Source organism: Canis lupus, chromosome 8 (assembly GCF_048164855.1).
Source record: "Canis lupus baileyi chromosome 8, mCanLup2.hap1, whole genome shotgun sequence".
In the NCBI taxonomy this organism is placed as follows: domain Eukaryota; kingdom Metazoa; phylum Chordata; class Mammalia; order Carnivora; family Canidae; genus Canis; species Canis lupus.
In genome coordinates this window covers 60,121,982-60,137,869 of record NC_132845.1, presented here as the reverse complement: position 1 = coordinate 60,137,869, position 15,888 = coordinate 60,121,982, and the positions used below count along the sequence as shown (strand labels likewise).

Here is a 15,888-nt window from a genome sequence, read left to right as displayed (position 1 = left end):
CGCGCACGCGCGTGGTGATACTGTCGAGCGGCTGGCAGCTCAGCGGGATCCCCCGCGGTGCCGGGTGGCCTGAGCACGCGGCGTGCCTTGCCAGCGCCAGACGCGCTAGAAGGAATCCGCTTCCCGTTATCGCTCCGTTCAGTGGGAGAGTGCTGGCTTGTGGTGTCTGCGTGCTAATGAGGAAAGAAACGCTTTGCGTTCGTGCCCAGGCCACTTTTTCACGTTAACTTATTTGGCAGGAAGAATTCTTTTAGGAAGGTACTGCTGCGGATGCCTCAGTGGCTCAGCGGTTGAACGTCTGCCTTTGGCTCAGGGCGTGATGCCGGGATTCCAGGATCGAGTCCCACGTCCGGCTCCCTGCAGGGAGCCTGCTTCTCCCTCTGCCTGTGTCTCTGCCTCTCTCTCTGTGTCTCTCATGAATAAATAAATAAAAATCCTTAAAAAAAAGTAAGGTACTGCTATTAGCCCCATTTTACAGAGGGGGAGGGGAATCGATGCACATTTGGTTTCCTACATAGGATTTGGCTCAAGCCTAACTCCACAGTCTGTGCTCTTAGTTACTGCTATTCTGCCTTTAAATTTGGAAAGATGGAGAATGCTATTTCTGGCCTCTGGGTGCCTCTGGGTTAGCGTTTTAATGAAGACATCACATTACACACTCAACTTGCTTTTTTTTTTTTAAAGTATCTTTACACCCAACACGGGGCTGGAACTCATGACATGCTGAGATCAAGAGTTGCATACTCCACCAACTAAGCCAGCCAGGCACCCCTCAATTTCCTTTCTTATATGTAAAATGAGTGTGATTCCCTCTCACAGTGCTATATGCAGGTCAAATATGTATGACAGGTTGTTTGTAGGTGCTCAGTTAGAGTTGATTACTTTTATCTCTTGAATCCAGAGGAAAGTCTGTACCTGCATGTTAGGTGGAATTCAGGGCCATCTTGATGAAGGCCTTGGTCCACTCTGGGTCCCTCAGTCCCCTCCTCGATATATGTGAATTTAGACAACCCTTTCTAGGGTGCAGGGTCACAATATCTTCTGGAGCAGATTCCAAAGTATCACTCCACACAGGAAAATTCTCAAATCATGAAAGTAACTCTGACGACCATTCCCCTACTTCTTCCCTGTATCCAACCCTTATTGCCTTCCCTGGCACCTCCTCCATTTCCCAGTCTTTCGGGGCCAAAGTAGAAACAGCCAGTATAGTAAATCTCAAACTCAGCTAGAGACATACAAAAAGATCAGAAACATATTGAAAACTTTACTAGAAATATAGAGAAAAATATATAACTGCCTCAGATGCTTCAGGATGGATAGACAAATGGAGCTCCTAGGTCCGATGGGGCAGTTCCCTATCCACTTCCTCCTCCTCCAGGAGTGAGGCATCCAGCTCCTCCAACCGCTGCTGCAGCAGAGGTCCCACATCTGGGCTGGGGGCCAGGCTGGAGGTAAGGGTCCTGCCAGCTGTCGCCCGGACCCCACGAGATGGCCGCCGGGATCGAGGAAGGCTACTGTCCCGAAATTCTACAGCCCGCCGAAGCTTCTTTGAGCTGGTGAAAATCAAAGTCCCGTTGCGCTCCCGGGGTTCCTCAAAGATGGTCTCAAAGGTCCTGGACCAGGCAGGGAGGGGTGCTGGTTACCAGCATGGCCCCTGGTTCCAGCCTTCCCTCTATCACCCCCATGCCTTCAAAGTTTCTCACCTCCTGGTTGTAGGTGACTGGTAATTCTTGTTGGTATAAATTTCTTCTAAGCTGAACTCCTTCTTGTTCAACCTGGGAACAAAGAGCAGAGGCCATTGAAAAACGGAAGGCCACTGTACTCTGGAAAAAGGATAAGCAAGGCCTGGTCTACATTTCAGTTTCTGGGACACGTTAGGGCCAGGAGTGCTTCCTAAGGCACACAGATAAGTTCTAAGTGCAAACCATGTCCAGACCAACTTGACTCCTCCAAGCTGGACTGTGTTCCCTGAGAAGAAACAAAGCCACACTTCAGGGGATCTGAGCCTATTACACCTTTGGCCAAGGTATTTCCATGTACAGTGAGCCACTCACCTGATTGGTCGAGGCAGCCCCATTGGTGTAAGGTTTAGCTGAGGACGGGCTGGTGTCCTGCGTATTCTGAATTGAGAAACTTTTCCCATGGTCTGTGAAAATAGGGCAGAGGTAAGAGTGCAGCATGGCCTCAGGTCCTCACTTGTCTTCTCCCCCCATTTTCTCCCTCCATCTACTCCTACCTTGGTCTCAGGGTCTGAAAGCACCTGGTCCTCTGAGGCCCTTGGCTCCTTCCCCTTGGTTGAGCTCAACCTGCAGAGAAGGTCGAGGCTCAGGGACAAATAACATTCAGAGCAATATCCCCATCTCCCCCCCCCCCACACTGGATAGTAGGGAAGGAGGCTGAGCCCAGCCTGTGCCAGGGCTTTAAGAAGGGTGGCACCTGGGTGGCTCAGTCAGTTAAGCAGCTGATTTAGGCTTAGGTCATGATTGCAGGGTCCTAGGATCAAGCCCCACCTCGGGCTCCCCACTCAGTGGCAAGTCTGCTTCTCCCTCTCCCTCTGCCCCTCCCTCCATCTGGGCATGTGCTCTCTGTCTCCATCTCTCTCTCAAATTAATAAATAAAATCTTAAAAAAAAAAAAAAGGATGGTTTATCGAGAGCACTACCTGGGTTCTGCAGGTTCAGAGAAGGAGGAAGTAGACGCAGTGGATGAGCAAGATGTGATGAGGGGAGGAGAGACTCCCACTCCTCCAAGAGGGAAGACCTCTTTCCGGAGACAGGGCCGAGGGGGTGGTGGGGCTCGGGCCATCTCTCCACCACCCACAGTGTGCCGCCGGGGCCGTAACCGGCTTGGGTGGTGTGGAGTGGGGGGCCAGCTGCAGGTGTCTGGGCCAGGGGGCCCCAGATCAGGGCAGGAGTGGCTTCGGCCCAGAGAGGGCTTAGAGAGAGGTGCTGGGGGACTGTGGTCTTGGGCCCGCCACTGGTGGATAGGGGGCCGGGGACTGACAGACGCAGTGTCCTCAGTGGCCCCAGACTGCTCAGCCTCTGAGATGGCAATCTTCAACTCCAACTTCATGGGGGGTGATGGGGGTGGGGGCCGTGGGGCTTTGTTGGGCGTGAGGAAGATGTCAGCAAAGCTCTCCAGCTTGGAGCGGACAGAACGGAAGAGGGGGGCCAAGCCCCAGGGACTGAGGCGGGGGCGTAAAAGGCTGGACGGCGGTGGGATCGATGGGGGCTCCAGTACAGGATCTGGGGCTGAGGAAAAGGAGAGGCTCAGGTGGGCATTCCTTGGCTGCAAGTGTCTAAGCCCTACTTCAGTGGACTCAGCCCCTCCCCCAGACACTAACCTTTGCCCACAGAAGTATAAACCCACACCTAAAATACTAAGCCCTAAATTTAGGAATTGAACATCAGGCCTCTGAAGTCTACACCCCAACTTCACACACCAAGCTCCCATGGGGGGGGGGGGAGTTAAGCCCCACCCCCGCCTCTGCCCCTGATACTTTTAAGCTCAGCCAGGATTTTCCAGGGCCCTAAATCTTATCCCTCTGAGTCCTTACCTGGTGGTGGGCTCTCCGGAGGGCCTTCAGGCAGGGCAGATGGCTGGAATGGGGGATCCAGGTCCCTGGACGGAGGCACTGACTGGTGAACAATCGTCATGGACTCGGCTCTGGGGTAAAGGGGCAAAATAAAGGCTCAGGGAGGTTTCAGGTCCAGATCCCACCTGAGCCAGCACCTCCTCTTCCCTGAAAGCTTCTGAAGGTGCTATAAGGAAGGATCCGACAGGTAAATTCTGATGCCTTTAGCTTTAGCTCCTGGGATAACAGTTGCTGTCTGGACATTTTGATAATCCCTTCCCCAGCCCTCTCACCTTCTCGCTGGGATGATGAAGTTGGGAGTCTTGTCAGCAAAGCCCTGGATGTAAACAAAGGATGTTTTGGGGGGAGGCAGGGAAGCCCCCTTTGGCCTTTTTAGCTCCTCACGTTCTGACCCTCTCAAGTCTCCAGAACCCTGCCAGCATTCACACCCAAGACTTTTTCCTACAGGTCTTTCCTCAGTGTCTTCCATCTAAAATGCTGTTCTCCTTGCTCTGAGCAAAATCTACCCCAGCTGAACCCCTGACATCCTTACCCCAAAATTCTCATACCTCAGCCGGGGGTCTTGGGCTGGCAATGTCTTCTAGCATCACCACCAGAGTGGGCTGGGGGACCCAGTCCTCCTTTTCTGAAGGGCCCTCCTCTGGGCCATGGGTTGTCCTTGATCGCCGCTTCAGAGTAGAAGGCCGGTGGATGCGGCTCAAGGGCTCTCGACATAAGTGCAGTGGGTCAGGAGACCTAGAGAGAAAACAGAAAGATCAGAGGGGCTCAGTTATGCCCCTAGTTTACCCTTCAACCTGCCATACTCACCTGGTCTGTGAGGACCATGTGGCCTGTTGGGGTGGTGAAGCAGGTGGCTGGCTTTGGATAGAATCCCGCTGGTTGCTGCGGTGCCGTAGGGTGGTAGTCTCTTCTTGGGGCACCAGGGGAACCTAATTGAGAAGGAAGTGTCAAGAGCAAGGTGATGAAATGAGATGGGACAGGACAGGACCTCACTGAACCTAACAGTGCCGTATGCCACAAAAGTGATAGAGATTGTGGCTAGAATTCACTTAAGAACCCAAAGAAATGAGTTGAACGGAATCAGTTCCAGGGCCAGATATTATAGTGTCCTGAGCTGCAGTAATCTCACCCAGGCTGTTTGGAGAAATGAAAAGGAGTGACCTTAGGTGAGTCACTGCCCTATTTTGGGCCTGTTTTCCTAACCTGTGCAATGGAGCTAAAGACCTCAGCCTGCTTCCCAAGAATAGCTTGGAAGTTGGGCTGGGGAAGAAAGCAAGGGTTTCTCATACTTAGAGAGTTGTAGCCATGTGGTTCTATGCCCAACACGGTTGATGGCGGGGAATGGGCACTAGAGACCCTGTCCAAATATAGGTAGATTCAGCAAGAGCCAAATAGAACTCTAGCATTAGGGAGGCTGCCTGAGCAATGGGTGTGAGAATGAGGTATCTGGATCTCAACTATCCTCATTAGTGATCTGGTCTGACTTTGATACTGAAGAGGGGACCAGAGGGAGGAAGGAGGCCTCTCAGTTCAAGGGGCTCACCATGTGGGCAGTCATAACATCTTCCAGCACCACAGCCAGGACCCTCCGAGAGGCCTTTTCCAAAGGTGAAGGGGCCGCCAGAGACTGCAGTCTCGGCCGTTTGGGGCTCCTGGCTCCCCATAGTACTCGAGCCAGGGGCTGGCGGCACAGACGTGGCCGGCCAGGTGGGCTGGAGGATGAGAGAAGCAGAGGACGGTCGCCTGAGACTGTCGTTGGCTCTGTGGTTTCCCCGGTACGGCCGCCAGGCTCCCCGTTTCCCGTGCTCAAGACAGGCGGGCGGGGTGCGCTCTCACCTCGAGTCCCCGGGCAAGTCCATGGGGAAAGCGGCGGCTCCGGGGAGTCCCTGGGGGATCCCAGGCTGCAGCCTGGGATGGGGAGGGGGAGCGGGGGAGCGGGGAGTGAGGGCCAGTCCCTCCCCAGGGGCTCCGCCCTTCAATGGTCAGCCCGCCGCTCCGGGTAGCCCATGGGCCAGAGCCCTAGGGAGTGAAAGGGCGCCCCCGGCTGGCCGCCTGGAGCGGGTGTCTTCCCGCTGCCGTCGCCCGAGATTAGTGGATCACCCGCGCACCCGGACTGGCACTTGCCAGGAGAACCTGGCTTGCAGTGGCCCCGGTTCTCCCACGGCCCGAGCTTCTGGGGCCTTTGTCCCCGCAGAATCCGCCCTGAGATCCCCCAGGATCAGCTGGGATCCCGGTCCTGAGAGGCTCACTTTCCGCCGGGTCCCTCTGCAATCCTCATCCACGGCCAGCGAGTGGCCAAGAACTCCGAAGCAATACTCCCACACACTGACGGTGCCCCCCGCCCCACGGATCCCTTAGACTGGATCCCTGCGGAAAGAATCCTACAGCCCGGTTGCTCCAATCAGACGCCGCGAGGATCTTCCTCTCCCTGTGAGTTTGGGCTCCGCAAAGCTCCACTCAGACAGGGGCAGCCCGAGCCTGAGCATCACGAACTCGGTCCGGATCCCCAGGGATCCACTGTCAAGCAGATACCCCCTTCACTCCAATCCCGGGAGGTCCCGCCCACAGACCCTCTCCTTCCCCCCTCCCCGGCTCCCCACCCAGCGCTCTCCCCAGCCCAGGACCAGATGGTTCAAATGTTTCCTTCCCTCCCTCCTCCCGCCCTCTCTCCAGCCGCTCGGTGCCCTCCTCCGCGCGCCGCTCACCGCCGCCTCCCGCGGATCCCGGGTCTTCGACGGCTCCCACCTCCGGCTCCTTTAAAACCAGCCTTAGCCAGCACTGCCCAACCGCCGAGGGCCTTCTTCTCGCAGCCCTCGGGCACCGCCCAATCGCCGGTCCCCGTCTTCCGGAGTGGTGAGAAACTAAGTGAAGCCACCTGGCAGCCATCTTCCCTAGGGGCAAGAAGCCAAATTGGGCAGCGCTGCCATTATAGCTGAGGGCAGGTAGCTCTGTCCTCGATGAACCGAAGTGGACCGGATGGTGTCATTTTCTGAAGGCCAGTCAGTGGCCGAAGACTAGACCAAGTTTCTTGAGCTACTGAGGCAGCTGTAGTGAATAGAGTGCCGCCACGTTTTTTAAGGGCATCTTCCGGTTCTTTGGTTCTTAGGTTAATAAACGTGAGCTGAATACTAACGACATGTGAAATTCCCAATTTCCTAGAGAGGCCTCACTGAGAGCGATTCTGCTACCCTCCGGGAATCCTCGAGTCCCCCCAAGGCGCTGAGATTTGGGGGGAGGGACTAAGAACCTGAGACTAGGGATAGTGCCGCCTCCGGCTCCAGGGTTTGAGCGATGTACCGAAGAGACTGAGCGGAGCCGAAATTGGGAAGAGGCTGGGGACATTGACCTTCTTCCCGGAGGTGTGGGGGTTTGTGCGGCCCGCGCCGAGGGCTCAGTATAGGGGCGACATCGCAGGGGATCAATAACCACCTTGGCGTGCTCGGTGGTGTCCAGCGCCTTCCTCTCTGTTCCAGGTTCCCACGAAGCCAGTGTCAAGGGAAATAGTCCTTAGTAACAGTACTACTACTACTACTAGTCCTTAGTAGTAAGGGATCGGGGATGGAATCGAGCTGCTTGAGAGGCTGTATCATGCAACCTTTACCTGGAGCCAGACTACTGGTGGCGAGGAAGTGGGGATGTAGTAGCTTCTTGCACGGTGAAGGCACCTTCACCGCCGAACCAGAGGCTGTGCTTCCACTAATACCCAGAATTCTCCTATCCCAGAATTCCCTGTACTTACTTTCTTGGTGGAACAGGAAAGCCTGAAGCCTAGAATCCTGGGTCTGTGGGATGAGGGTGCCGAGTACCCAGCCAGTATAATTCTCTCTTCTGGGACTTAGTGATAAAAATGACACAGAGAGGATGATATAGAAAGAGCAGAATCAGGGGTGGCTCACCCAGAATCCCTGGGTGGCTCAGTGGTTTGGCGCCTGCATTCGGCCTATGGCGTTATTCTGGGGTTCGCGGATGGAGTCCCGCATCCGACTTCCTGCATGGAGCTTGCATCTCCCTCTGCTGTGTCTCTGCCTCTCTGTGTGTGTCTCTCTTTCTTTAAAAAAAGAAAGAAAAAGAATCAGCAAGGTGGTGTGGAAAATGAAGACTCCCAACTCTGAAGCAAGGATTCATCCAGATAGCTCTCTCAGGATTACAGCCAACTCTCTTCCTAAGGCCTGCTGGGTCCTCTGGAAATCCATGATAAGACTTCTGATGAGAGTAGGTGGCAGCTCTTCCAGCTAGAAGTGTCCTCTCTCCCTTGGATTCCTGCTGGCTTTATGGGGCTTGAAGATGTTCCTTAGGGGTACAGAGATGCATCCAGCTGTGAGTGCTTGGAGAACCTTCTCAATCTTGATAAGCTGAGAGCCCCTCTGTAGGCTCTCACTTCCCTGTTGTTGGTTTTTTTTTTTTTTTTTAAGATTTTATTCATTTATTCATGACAGACACACACACACAGAGAGGCAGAGACAGGCAGAGGGAGAAGCGGGCTCCATGCAGGGAGCCCAATGTGGGACTCGATTCCAGGTCTACAGGATCACACCCTGGGCTGAAGGCAGCACTAAACTGCTGGACCACCAGGGCTGCCCTCACTTTCCTGTTTGAACAGGTGCCTCTCAAGCCTCACAGGGCAAGAAAAGCTCCCAAGAGCAGAACATGCCTAATCAGAGTTTTGATTCCCTGGGTCTCCTGAAGAAGTCAATACCAAGGACAAAGGATGTAGCCTAAGCAAAGGGCCAGGGCCTGGGCCTGAGAATCTAGTAGGGAAGGCGTAGCCCTAAGACCCTAAGGTGGGGTGATGAATTTGATTTCATCAAATTGGAGTCTAATGTAGACTGTGATGTCTTCGCTCTAAGCCCAGGCCACAATGTTGAGCCTAATAGCCTTATGGTCTCACCTCTGCCTTCTTTGTGACTACCATTTCAACAACTCTTACCTTACCTACCACCTGTGTACACACTCTAGGGCATGGCCAATGTATGCTGATCCAGTGGCAAGAGGTCCCACATAGCTCCCAGTGGGGCAGGTGATGTGGCTGGAAGTTGCCACATGGATGTATCATTCTCCAGAAACTCTGGGCCGCTTTAGACCTGGGCCTCCCATCTGCTTAACCATTCCTGGCCTCAGTGGCCTAGCTTGTAAAATGGGAACAATAAACTTTGTCATGTCTATTTCAAAATAGACTTGAAAGATCAAGATCAAATGAGAAGACACATCTGAATGTGCCTGGTAAATTCTCAGGCCACAGGTAAAATTCAAATGACAAAACTACCTCTTCTTTCTCTCAGTACCCTATCCCTTCTGGCCCTTGGGCCAGCTCTGCTCAGTACTTTTGTCTGCAGAAGCCTCTAGGCTGAGCTCCAGATCAGCCACGGTGAGGTGGGTTGTGGCTTCAGGGTATTGGGAGGGGTGGGATGGTCAGCTACTGCACCTTTGCTAAGAACCACCTCTGAAAAATGACAGGAAGCTTTGAGTTTGGGTTGCTGTTCTGGTTGGCATCAACTATTTAACAAGATTTCAACACCTACATGCTATGCCTGGGGATAGACAGGTGCTTATCTCGGGGAGGTTGGAGTTTACCTCCCTGCTCACAAAATTGCCACCGGCTCTGCTACTTCCCACAGCTTCAGCCCGCTCCCCCTTAAAGGATTTTTGTCAGTCAGGTGTCAGCAATTCCTGACCAATTTAATTCCCCAGGTGAGGAGCTTTCAAGATCCACCTCTGGGGGCTTTCCAGTCTGGTTAGCTGCTGTGAGTTGCTAGAATTTGTATTGGTCTGAGAAAGCTGGTTCTGCCTCTGATCTAACTCTGCTTCCCCAGTTAGAGCCACCTCCACCAGTTCTGTACTTGCATCCTTTAAAAATTTTTTTTTAATTTTTTTTTTTTGATGGAGAGATGATAGGAAGGAGTCAAGGTTAGAAGAACTGAAGAGTAAAGTGATAGGGCTTATGGTGAGGATGTTGGAGGAGGGGAGAAATTTGGGGAAGTAGTAGAATCTATCTATATATAAAATCTTTATTTGAGAGAGAGTGTGAATACACAAGCAGGGGGAGAAACAGAGGGAGAGGGAGAAGCAGGCTCCCTGTGGAGCAGGGAGCCCAATGCAGAACTCAATCTCAGGACCCCGGGATCATGATCTGAAGCAAATGGAGAGCACCCAGGCTCTCCTCTGTGTGTGTGTGTGTGTGTGTGTGTATGAGGCAAAACTAATTTATAATGTTAGAAATTAGACTACTGGTTACCCTTGGGAAGGACAGTGACCAGAAGGTGCATGGGAGGGTCTAGAGTGCTAGAAATGTTTTGGTTTCTTGATCTGGGTACTGGGATGTGGGCGTATTCACTGAGCTTAAAATTCATTGTGCTTATACTTAAGAATTGCGTGCTTTTTTGTATTATATTATTCTTTAAAAATTAAATAATGTACATCTCAGTATGTAAGCACTTGGGGAGGTCTTTGGCAGAAGATTTAGTGAAATAGTCAAAATGAAGTCATCGCATGCTTGCATCTACATACAGGAGTTCTACAAATTCAGCAGATACAAACTCAGACTGTCACAGATGGGTTGCACTGGTGACTCAAATTCAAGTGTGGCCATCTGTGCCATGATTTTTCCAAAATGACAGACAATTCTTGGTGAAATTCCAAACAAAACAAAATACAATCTTCCCTTGATATACACAGGTGTCTGCCTCTCTGGAAAAGTCAGGATTAAAACTGTACTGGTTTTTAGGAATGCCTGGGTGGCTCATGGGCTGGGCATCTGCCTTCAGCTCAAGGCATGGTCCTGGGGTCTGGGATCGAGTCCTGCATTGGGCTCCTTGTGGGGTGCCTGTTTCTCCTTCTGCCTATGTCTCTGCATCTCTCTCTCTCTCTGTCTCTCATGAATAAATAAAATCTAAAAAAACCACTGTATTCATTTTTAAACAGTTTTACTTTATTTATTTAGGAAATCTCTACAACCCCATGTGGGACTTAAGCTCATGACCCTGAGATCAAGAGTTACATGCTCTTCCAACTGAGCCAGCCAGGTACCCCTCGAATTAAAACTATACTTATAAATGTGGTGGGTTTTTTAAAGATTTTATTTATAAGCATCTGCCTTTGGCTTAGTCCTAGGATCAGGACCTAAGTCTGAGTCCCTGCTCAGCTTCTCCCTCTCCCTCTGCCCCTCTCCCTGCTTGTGCACCCTCTCTCTCAAATAAACAAGTAAAATCTTTAAAAGTAAATAAATAAATAAATTTCACTTCTTAATAGGTAGTACATTCACATGGTTTACATTTTAAAAATAATTTTGTCGTCAGTCCTGGCCCCCTATAGGAAATCATTCTCATTAGATTCTTAGCTATCCTCCAGAGTTTCTTTGTGTATATAAAAGCAAATATCCATATCTGCTCTTCTTCCCCCTGCCTTGTTTATTTATACTTAAGAGGTAGCGCACTCCACACACATTGTTCTGCTCTTCATTCCATCATCTAGCTTTTTCCTTGGCAGTGCATAGAGCACTTCTGTGTTATTGTCAACAGCTGCCTAGTTGGCCTTTGTATGAATATACCACAGTTTCTTTAATCATTCTATTGATGGGATTTAAGTTGTTTTCTTTTTTTTTTTTTTTTAATTCTCCTTTTTTATTTATTTATTTATGATAGTCACAGAGAGAGAGAGAGAGGCAGAGACACAGGCAGAGGGAGAAGCAGGCTCCATGCACCAGGAGCCCGATGTGGGATTCGATCCCGGGTCTCCAGGATCGCGCCCTGGGCCAAAGGCAGGCGCCAAACCACTGCGCCACCCAGGGATCCCTGATTTAAGTTGTTTTCTATGTTTCAATACAATGCTTCAATGATAACCTTTACATATGTGTGACTTAGCACATGTGTTTTATAATTAAGATTTTTAAGGAAGGACAAGACAAAATTAAGATCACGTTTTAGGAAGATTTAGCAACTCCTGTGCATGATGAGTTTGAGAGTAGGTATATATGAGGGGAAAGTTATTTAAAAAAGGCTGCGAGGGATGCCTGGATGGCTCAGTGGTTGAGCGTCTGCCTTTGGCTCAGGTCGTGATCCTGGGGTTCCGGGATTGAGTCCCGCATTGGGCTCCCTTCCAGGAGCCTGCTTCTCCCTCTGCCTGTGTCTCTGCCTCTCTCTCTGTGTGTGTCTTCTCATAAATAAATAAAATCTTAAAAAAATAAAAAATAAAATTAAAAGGACTAGCTGTAATAGGGATGGAGGTGTGGTGGTTTTACAAATATATCCATTGATTCTTAGAATCTTCTCCCCTCAGAGTTGGAGCCTAATTCTCTCCTTTTGAACATGAGTTAGACCTAGTGCCTCGAATCTAATAAATGGAAGAAGGCAGAACTGACAGTGTGCAACCTTGGGGACCAGGTCATAAAAAGACACCTTCTTTTGCTCTTTCTATCCTGGATCATTTGCTCTGGGGGAAGCCAGATGACATGTTGTAAGTAGCTCTGTGGAATCCTATAGAGAGACTCACTTGAGAGAAACCTAGGCCTCCTGCCAATAGCCATGTTAGTGAGCTTGGAAGCAAATCCTTCACAGCCCTGTCAAGGCTTCAGACGGCTGCATCCCTGGTCAATATCTTGCCTGCCACCAATTGAGACCCTGACCTACAGCCATCCAGCTAAGCCTCTCTCAAAATCCTGACACATGGAAACCAAGATGGTAACTGTTTATTGTTTAAACTACTCAACTTTAAGCAATGTATTCCACACAGGTGGAATGATGGAAATGGAAAAGAAAGCAAGGTAAATTAATCATCTGGGAGTATCTCTTACCTCTGTTTATCAGAAATTATCTATACTCTCCCCTTGCAATGTAAGCTTCTTGAGGAAAGGATCTTTGCCTATTTTTTCACTGATTTATCTTTTTTCTTTTTTTAGATTTTGTTTATTTGAGAGAGTGAGAGTGAGTGGCCAGAGGGGCGGCTTGAGAGGGAGAAAGAATCTCAACCTGACTCCTTGTTGAGCAAGGAGCTTGACATGCAGCTGGATCTCAGAACCCTGAGTTCCTGACCTGAGCCGAAACCAAGAGTCAGACCCTCAACCAACTGAGCCTATCCAGGCACCACTTCACTGATTTATCTTAAGCTTCTTGTATATAATAGGTTCTCAGGATTGGCAGGGAAAAGCCATGAAAAAGGGGTCAGATGAAAGAACAGTAGGTCTGATATGCCAGTAACAGGAGTGAAGTATAGTTGAATAGTTAATTAAAATATCTAGAAAAAGTAACAAGTAGCCAGTTAGATGTGTAGGCAAAAGGGAGGATTTCTCAACCTCCGCACTATTAATAGTCTGAACCAGATTAATCTTTGTCGAGGAACATGGTAAGGTGTTTAGTAGAAGTAGCCCTAACCTCTACCCACTAGATGTCAGTAGCACACACACATCCCCTCCCTATCCTCCTCAAAACCCAAAAATGTCTCTAGATTTTGTAAAATGTTCTTGGAGAAGGGAGATCACCCTCCCCACCCCAGTTGGGAATCACAGGCCTAGAGGATATAATGATAAGTGAAACCAAGGGAAAGGGGTTGGATGCCTGAATCCTGGGGAAATGCACTTTAGGGATTATCAGGGGCACCTGGCTGGCTCAGTTGGAAAAGCATGGAATTCTTGATCTCTGGATCTTGTGTTCAAGCCCCATGCTGGGTGCAGAGATTACTTAATAAATAAATAAATAAACTTAAAAATATTTTATTTTATTTTTAAAAAGATTTTATTTATTTATTTGTGAGAGACACACAGAGAGAGGCAGAGACACAGGCAGAGGAAGAAGCAGGCTCCTCACAGGGAGCCGGATGCGGGATTTGATCCCTGGGCTTGGGATCATGCCCTGAGATGAAGGCAGATGATCAACCACTGAGCCACCCAGGCATTCCAAATTGAAAATATTTTAAAAGAAAAAGAAAGAAAGAGAGAGAGAGGGAAAGAAAGAGAAAGAGAAAGAAAGAAAGAAAAAGAAAGAAGAAAGAAAGAAAGAAAGAAAGAAAGAAAGAAAGAAAGAAAGAAAGAAAGAAAGAAAGAAAGAAAGATTGCTTTCTTCTTTCTTCTTGGGACACCTGGGTGGCTCAGTCAAGCATCAGACTCCTTCTTAAAAAAAAAAAAAAAAAAAGGGCAGACCCGGTGGCTCAGCGGTTTAGCACTGCCTGCAGCCCAGGGTATGATCCTGGACACCCGGGATTGAGTCCCACATCAGGCTCCGTGCATGGAGCCTGCTTCTCCCTCTGCCTGTGTCTCTGCTTCTTTCTCTCCTCTCTGTGTATTCTCATGAATAAATAAATAAAATCTTAAAAAAAAAGAAAAAGGGACAACTGGATGGCTCAGTGGTTGAGCATCTGCCTTCTTTGGCTCAGGTCGTGATCCCAGGGTCCTGGGATAGAGCCCCATATCAGTCTCCCTGCCTATGTCTCTGCCTCTCTCTGTGTCTCTCATGAATAAATAAAATCTTTTATAAAAAAAAAAAAAGCATCAGACCCTTGATCTCAGCTTAGGTCTTGATCTCAGGGTCATGAGTTCAAGCCCCATATTGGGCTCCCCAGTGTGGAGTCCACTTAAAAAAAAAATGAGGGCTGTTAAAGAGACAGAAGAACCAAAAAGTAAAACGAACAAAACAAAGAGGGATTCAGAAGTCAATAAAAACAAGTGGCAGAGTGTTTATTTTTATTTATTTAATTTATTTTTAAAAGATTTTTCATTTATTCATTTATGAGAGACACACAGAGAGGCAGACACATAAGCAAAGGGAAAAGCAGGCTCTCTGTGGGGAACCCAATGTGGGACTCCCTCCCAGACCCCAGGATCATAACCTGAGCCAAAGGCAGACGCTCAGCCAATGAGCCACCCAGGAGTCCCAGCAGAGTGTTTTAATGAGGATGTTGGCAGGTCTTGGGAGAGAATTGTTTTAATGGAATAATGTGACAAAACCCTGGTTGCAGTGTTTTTGTGTGTGCTTGTGCACACCTATGAGTCCTAGGTGAGACCGGTGATGAAAGAGTAGATGAAGTCTGGTTGCTAGCAACAAGAAAGCGACCAGGCAAATAAAGAACAACATGGTCAAAAGCAAAGAGGAAGAATCAGAGAGGTGGAGGCTGCAGGGGAAATGAGAAGAGAGAAAGCAAAGATGTATTCCACTGCCATTCCTCATCCCTGGAGAGTCTTGGAAAGGACAGAGTATCAATCTTTTCCCTTCTCGAGAGAGAAAGAGGATATTCGTTGAAGGAAGAAGGGAGCAGAGCTTGAACAAATTAAGTTGGAATAAAGCATGAAATGGAATATGGAACTGATCCTTTGCTTCCTCAGACTAATTTCAAGAGATGGCTCCTGGGATTGGGAGCCATAAGAATTTTCTCTGGGGGCCCACCTGGCTGGCTCAATTGGAAGAGCATGCGACTCCTGATTTGGGGGTCATGAGTTTGAGCCCCCTGTGGGGCATAGAGATTGCTTAAATAAATAAAACTTAAAAAAAACAGATAAACATTAAATTAAAAAAAACAAAAACAAAAAACCACGGGGCACCTGGTTGGCTCAGTGGTCTGCCTTTGGCTCAGGTCATGGTACTGGGATCCTGGGATAAAGTCCTGCATCGGGCTCCCTACAGGGAGACTGCTTCTCCCTCTGCCTGTGTCTCTGCCTCTCTCTCTCTGTCTCTCATGAATAAATAAATAACATCTTTAAAAATAATAATTAAAATTATGAAAAAAGAACTTTCTGGAAATGGAACAGTATGAGACCATGCCATTCTTTTAGAACACAGTAGACCACAGAAGATTCTGGAAAGAATGCACTCCTGTGCATCTCTACTATTCTTCCATGAGTTAAGACCCCCTTTTGCTCTGATGTGGATGAACTAAAGCAAAAGCTTTTCTCACCTCCAGGTTCTCCTCTTCCACATCTTAGAACCATATAACTCCCTTGCTCAAGAACATTTAATATCTCCCTGCCACCTACAGTGTAAGGACCAAAATTCTTGTTTCATTTTCAGGGAAAAGGGGGGAAACTAACACTTATTAATGCCTTGCATATGCTAAGTGCATCAGTTTTCTAGGGCTGTTGTAACAAACTACCACAAGCTTGTGGCTTAAGTGGTTTAAAAAATAGGAATTTATTCCCTCACAGTTCTGGAAACTGGAAGTCCCAAATCAGGGTGTCAGCGGGGCCATGTTCCCTCTGAGACCCTGAGCAGAATGCTTCTTTGCTTCTTCCTAGCTTCTGATGGTGGCCAGCAATCCTTGGCATTTCTTGGCCTGAAGCTGCATCCTTCTAATCTCTGTCCTGTCATCACAGGGTGT

General features: G+C 49.1%; 1 protein-coding gene across 3 annotated transcripts; it reads right to left on the bottom strand.

Moving 5' to 3' along the window:
• Positions 1–1,244: 1,244 nt before the first annotated feature.
• Positions 1,245–7,210, bottom strand: PRR14 (proline rich 14). 3 transcript variants are annotated; one of them, XM_072836511.1, is made up of 13 exons: positions 7,024–7,210; positions 6,300–6,485; positions 5,431–5,502; positions 5,138–5,306; positions 4,402–4,523; positions 4,143–4,329; positions 3,867–3,910; positions 3,556–3,665; positions 2,662–3,250; positions 2,237–2,306; positions 2,055–2,146; positions 1,704–1,775; positions 1,245–1,553 (listed from the first exon to the last, which is right to left on the bottom strand). In XM_072836511.1, exons 3-13 carry the CDS (start codon positions 5,451–5,453, stop codon positions 1,334–1,336), a joined length of 1,698 nt encoding a protein of 565 aa, XP_072692612.1. In that variant the 5' UTR covers positions 5,454–5,502; positions 6,300–6,485; positions 7,024–7,210; the 3' UTR covers positions 1,245–1,333. The 3 variants fall into 3 exon arrangements, with proteins under 3 accessions (XP_072692612.1, XP_072692611.1, XP_072692613.1); XM_072836510.1 differs by having other exon boundaries at positions 1,245–1,613; positions 7,024–7,201; XM_072836512.1 differs by lacking the exon at positions 5,431–5,502 and having other exon boundaries at positions 1,245–1,613; positions 7,024–7,199.
• Positions 7,211–15,888: the final 8,678 nt, after the last annotated feature.

Bases quoted from the DNA above. Each gene is read 5' to 3' on its own strand.
- PRR14 (XM_072836510.1), bottom strand. From the start codon at position 5,453: ATGGACTTGCCCGGGGACTCGAG. The intron at 5,307-5,430 runs GTGAGAGCGCAC...CTCATCCTCCAG, and splicing joins GACTTGCCCGGGGACTCGAG to CCCACCTGGCCGGCCACGTC. The intron at 3,911-4,142 runs GTATGAGAATTT...GTTTACATCCAG, and splicing joins GCCCAAGACCCCCGGCTGAG to GGCTTTGCTGACAAGACTCC.